This window comes from Dipodomys merriami, unplaced genomic scaffold (assembly GCF_024711535.1).
Source record: "Dipodomys merriami isolate MVZ:Mamm:240054 unplaced genomic scaffold, mDipMer1.0.p SCAF_15, whole genome shotgun sequence".
Lineage (NCBI taxonomy): Eukaryota > Metazoa > Chordata > Mammalia > Rodentia > Heteromyidae > Dipodomys > Dipodomys merriami.
In genome coordinates, this window is record NW_027202826.1 from 33593467 (window position 1) to 33599466 (window position 6000).

The 6000-nt window shown below is 41.8% G+C and overlaps 1 protein-coding gene across 1 annotated transcript in view; it reads left to right on the forward strand.

Moving 5' to 3' along the window:
• The window catches only part of Afg2a (AFG2 AAA ATPase homolog A), a 130149-nt gene extending 124443 nt beyond the window's left edge, over positions 1-5706 (forward strand). Inside the window, exon 16 of the mRNA XM_070022556.1 lies at positions 3380-5706. Within this exon, the coding sequence (XP_069878657.1) occupies positions 3380-3577 (198 nt within the window). The 3' untranslated portion in view covers positions 3578-5706. The remainder of the gene's footprint in view (positions 1-3379) is intronic.
• Positions 5707-6000: the final 294 nt, after the last annotated feature.

A 6000-nucleotide genomic window follows, 5' to 3' on the forward strand; every position in this document is an offset into this window, starting at 1 on the left:
CTTGGCATTCAGAAATTAAGATGCAGTCGACGTTTTCTTAAGAACACAGCCCTGTATCCTGCTAGTTAGGCCAGTTATGTGACTCCAGCTGTCAGGAGCTACTTCTCCAAGTCCCTAGCACATTTTAAATTGCTGAATTCATTTATTTTACTTCCACAGATTGGAGTGTTGGTCCCTGTCCCTGATAGGAAGGCAGGAGGGTGACAGAGAATCAAGCAGTTGAGTTTGTTGTGTAATTGTGTTACCTTCCCATGCCAATCCCATGCCTTGAACTCAAGGACCACTGTCCCTGGGCTGTTTTCACTCAAGGTTAGTGCTCTATTACTTGAACCACAGCTTCACTTTTGGCTTTGGTGGTCCATTGGAGACAAGGAACGTGGACTTTACTGCTCACACTGGCTTTGAACTGCATTCTTCAGCTCTCAACTTCCTAAGTCAACTGCCTGAGCCACCAACACCTGGCTCATTATTCTTATCATGGATGTTCCAGTACCAAGCAAGTGTGGCTGCCACCCAGCCTTTGTCTAGAAACGTCTGTGCTTAAATGTAAACGGAGAAATCGCCCAGGTTCTCAGTCTCCTTGCATCAGAAAAGAAACAAGCACTGTTGAGAGAACAAGAGAAGAGCTACACATGTCTACATCTGATGACAAACACCCAGAGTCCTGCTGGACATTTTCAGCTTTTGCTCCCCGTTGATTAGTTTTTTGGTCAGCAGTCTTTGCTTTGACTATCATTCTTTAATCCTGTCTTCTTTTTTTTTTTTTCCCAGAACTTTTGTTGCCTCAAAATTAAAACCATGTTGGTTTTAATTTTCTCAGTCTGCCTTTTGCTATGTGTGAGCCACCTGTTGAAACTTCTTGTCTGGTAGATGGGGGTGGGGGGTGGGGGGGATAATAGGCTATATATAAGAGTTTTCTTTTATTGTTTTTCCCCCACAGTGAAGTAAGACATTGTTCTTATTCTTCATGGCATTCAAATTCTGCACAATTGCCTCTTTTGCCCTTTTGCATTTAAAAGTGAAGTAATTAGATTTCCCAAGGTCCAGTGGTCAAGGGCTTTCTCATCCCAGGGAGTTGTGTCTCCCCACAGCTCACAAGTGCAGTTGTCTCCCGTAATCCAGTTATTGCTATAGTGTAATGAGGGCACTGCTTTAACAGAGGGCAAGCATAGCATGAAAGTGCACCTCCTCTTCCCCTTTGTCTCACTGCTCACTCTTCCCCCCAACCCGCTTGAACTTAATTTATATTCATTAACATAATGTTTTCATAACAACTTCATAAAAATACTTTCATTAGCAGTTTTCAGCCCCTTAGGAGTTATCTCAATTTCATATGTATGATATATATCATATATATGTGTATGTATTTATGCACACTTTTTTTTGTCAGATGTCTGATAACGAGATCCATTATGACTGCTGAAGGAATAGAGTTTGGGACATGTTGGGACCAAGTAAATTAGTTCCCTGGCCACTGAAACAGAACCCCAGTCCTAATCTAGCTCTCTCTGGAGATTCTATACCTTTCTACTAGTCTTTTGTCTCAGTTTCTCTTTGCCACAATCAGGTCATAATTTCACCTTTGCAACAAGGCATATGTATCTTCTTAAAGCCTGGATATCCAATTTTTAATCAAAACTAGGTAAGAATATACATTCAACTTTACAGGACCAGCCAAAACATTTTCGTCAGCCTAATGACAAAAGCAATCATGCTGCTAGTTGGCTAATAACTCATTTAAATGATCTAGTCTGTAGCGTATGAGGGTGGGGGGAGGAAAAAATGGTGAAGGGATTAATGGAAGGTTTCCAAAATCCTTTTTGCTAAAAAATTTAAAGAACTCAAGTTTTCAAGGGTTTTCTTTCTAAACAGGTTAATTTAACATTCCAGACAGTCTGTGATTCAAATTCTGCTTTTGATATATGCTGTGATATTCTACTTTGGCCTCATGGGAAAAAATTCAGCTGAATTCTCTCAGTAGTCAGATATTCTCACACTTCTGCTTTGGGATGTGACTCCTCTAGGGTGATTCACCCTGTACTGTCTGTGTACTCCAGGGTGATGCACCCCTGCACCCTGTGCTCCCTGTGTAGCCAGAGTGGTGGGCTCTGTGCTCTTTGTATACCTTAGGGTGATGGTGGCTCTGTGTTCCCCGCGTCTCCAGGGCGAAGGGCTCTGTGCTCCCCATGTACTTAGTAGAAAATGTACTGGTCAATCTATATGTCCTAAAAGTGTCAGGTAAATCACTTGGACAAACCCATACACATAAACCCAAACTCATTTCATGGGGGCCCTTTACAGACTGTAGAGATAGTAATGTGAAAAGTCCAAGATTAAATTGAAGGCCTTTCTTTTATTTTCTGTAGTATTGTTCCCAAATGGAAAGACATACTGGCCATTTTATCTGAAAAGACCATCTTTCCAAAGGTTACTAGAGAAAGGAAAAATTCCTTGGCGATTAGTGATCTCAGGTTTCTTTTATCAAGTGAAGCATTTGCATGCTTTTTTTTAAAGTAAAGCTTCCATTTCAGTCCTCTAATACATATTAGTACATATTACTGCCCCCCCTTTTTTTTTGGTGGCTGTACTGGAGTTTCAGTTTAGAGTTTACTGCTTGTCTAGCAAGCTGAAGGCTCTACCAGTTGAACTGCTTTTTACTTTAGCTATTTTTCTAATAGAGCCTCAGTTAAGCTTAGGCTGATCCCTATTTACATAGCTGAGATGACGGGCATACAGCACTACACTCAGCTTTCTATTGACTGAGATGGGATCTTTCAAAGGTTTTTGCCCTGGCTAACCTTGAACTGACATCTTCCTATTCTCCCAAATGACAAGGATTGCAGCATAAGCCATCGCCACCTGGCTATTACTGGTTTGGTGGTTGTTGCTGTTGTCATTTGGACCAGGCGTGCTGCTGAGCAGGCCCTGGGTCTCCTCCATCCCCTTCCCCTGCCTCCCCCCCCCCCCCCCCACACACACACATGCACGCATACGCAGCACTCCCACCTTTACCATCCTGTGTCACAGTGTCTGGGGCATATACTGTTCCACCTTTAGCTAGAGCAAATACCACCTCTTCTATACCTTTATTCCTGCACTGAGTCCTTGGGATGTTGGGTTGGAAGGAAAGAACAAAGCCCTTTATATGGCTGCTTCTCCTTCTGAAAACTTGAGTGAGGGCTGGGAATATTCCTCAGTGGGAAATGTGCTTGCCTACCATGCACCAGGCATCAGTTCAAAACAAACCTTGAGTGCAATAACTCCCACAGAGAAATGTGTTATGGCATAGAAGTTATGTTGCGCATGAGGATTTGGAATGTATCGGCTCTTCAAAGTCCTTCTCCCTCCTCTAATTTACTTTTTTTTTTTTTTTTTTCAGATTATTGCTGTCTGCAGAGAGGCAGCTCTTCTGGCTCTGGAAGAAGACTTCAAAGTCAAGTGCATCATGAAGAAACATTTCACTCAGGCCTTGAGGACTGTGACGCCAAGAATCTCTGAATCCTTGAGACAGTTCTATGAACATTATCAAAAGAAGACTGGGCTGCACTCTGGGAAACATGCATATGCATCCTACTAAACCCCTTTCTAGATTTCATTCTCTATAGGGCTTTTGACTTGAGAGTATTTTAGAAATTCCTTAATAGGTACAATGCTTGAAATACTTCCGTTGGAGTTGAAGAGCTGCGGTTCTAGAAACCTTTAATCATGTGAGTACAATTTGTCCAGCATGGGTAGAAAACCAGTTTCGGCTGGAAATGTGTGCTGCATTTTGAAAAGTAAACATTTACCTTTTTTTGTGTTTGTCCCTTCATCTCCCTTGTGACAATCTCCCCACTGTGGAGTTGATGTCAAGTGCCTTCCTATGTGCATCAGTTTGATACAACAACATGAACAATATATATGGATAATTTCATTATGCAAAATGTAAGTCTTTTATTTTTGAAGGCCGGCCACTGAAGTCAGAAGTGCACTGGTCAGATTTGTGGTAATATAAACATGTATTCTTCTCAGTTTAATTCATACCTCCATCTGTGGTCAAAAGGAAAATAAAGTACTACGAGTTATTTTATATGGGAAGGCTTAATTAATTTGTAAATGTAAGGCAAATTTAAGCCTAGAGCAATATACTTGTTTTTTTCCTCTAAAATGTTAAATATATTCATGTTTTTACTTGTTTCTAAATTCAGGTTTCCAGCAAACTTTTCAGTTCAAAAATAAACCTAGTTAAAAATGAAAGCCAGGTGCCAGTGGTTCACACCTGTAATCCTAGCTCCTCAGGAGGCAGATATCTGAGAATCATGGTTCACAGCCAGCCTGGACAGGAAAGCCCATGAGACTCTTACCTACAATTACTCACCAGAAAACTGAAAGTGTCTCTGTGGCTCAAAGTAGTAGAGTGCTATCCCTGAGCAAAAGAACTTAGGGACAATGCCCAGGCCCTCGGGGGAAAAAAAAAAAAAAAGATTGAACTCATTGGGTTGGGTTTTGGGTTGTGTTCTACACCTGTGTGTAAACTTGCTCACTACAGATACTTGAAAATTCCCAGAAAGACGGGCAATAAATAACTCATAATTAAGACTATAGCAGGCCTTACAGTGTTGCCACACTCACACCTCAGCAGTCTGATCCTGTGACTACCAGAAATAATTTACTAGTACCTAATAGAACCTAAGTCCTAGAAATGAATGTGAAAATATGGATCCAAGCAAGACAGAGCCTTGACTTGACCAGCAATTAGAGAAACATATCCTGACTCAGTAGAGCTTGTGGTCCCACAGTAGTGAAGCAGGGGACCTGGAAGTCTGCCACAGGAACACGGACTGGTACAAACACTTTGAAAACCAGCAAGCCTATCTCATACTGTTGAAGAGCCTGGAAAGAAAAAAAAAACAAAAAACACTAATATCCCTCAAGAAGAAAATGGGCTTATTAGGTGTATGAGAATAGTCATACAACAGAATACTAAGGCAATTAGAAACATGAACAAAGATTGAACTGAAAGCAAGGAGGCACAAACATTTAGAATACTTAAAATATTGATGCCATCTAGGGGTCGGGGTTGTTTAATTCAAAGGCAGGAAAGTGGACTGGGAGGTTGCTCAGTGGTAGAGTGCTTGCCTTGCGGGCATGAGGCCCTGGGTTTGATTCCTCAGCACCACATAAGCAGAAAGACCCAGAAGTGGCTCTGTGGCTCAAGTGGTAGAGCACTAGCTAGCCTAGAGCTGAAGAGCTGAGGGACAGCATGCAGGCCCAGAACTCACACCCCATGACCAACAAAAATAAAAATTAAAAAGTCAGGAAAGTTTTTAAACCAAACAGAGCAAATGAAATAGTCTCCTTGTGCCAAGAGTAGATGGGGCCCCTTGGCCCTGCCAAGGTCAAGCTTCTGATCCAATTGGTCCATAGTGGCTATGCACTGCTGAGTCTCGAGATTGCATGAGTAGGAAAATGGTTCCTGTTTGGTTGAAGGCTAAGGGGGCAGGCACCAGGCTGCAGCCATCAAGAGCATCTGTGCTCCCGAGTCATTGCTGCTGCCATGCTGCAGTTGGTCCAGGCTTCCATCTTCTACCTAGATGGAGAGGCCTACCTAACTTCCCTAAAGTTTAAAGCATGGAAAATAGCCTACATTGTTTGTGGAGAATGGAATGGAAATGAGAAATACCAAATACTGTGAAATTTCCTCAGGGGAAAAGTTGTGGAACTTGAAACGGATCAGTGTTTCATATCTGAAGCTGGGTGATAGGAACACAGGTGTTGAGTAGAATGTGATCCATGCTCTTTGTATGGCTCTGTGTATTCTGTGATCATTTTTAAAGCATAAGCCTTAAATCAACATCACAATCATTTGGCTCAATTTATGAATGCAATGTACAGTATCTACACAGTGTCTGGAAAATAGGGAATCTGCAATTCAGTGGAATAAATCAAGAAGGCAAACAAGAAATCAGACTTTAGAAGCTGTTGATGAAAGTTGGTATATCAGCAACAGCTGTCTCTTCA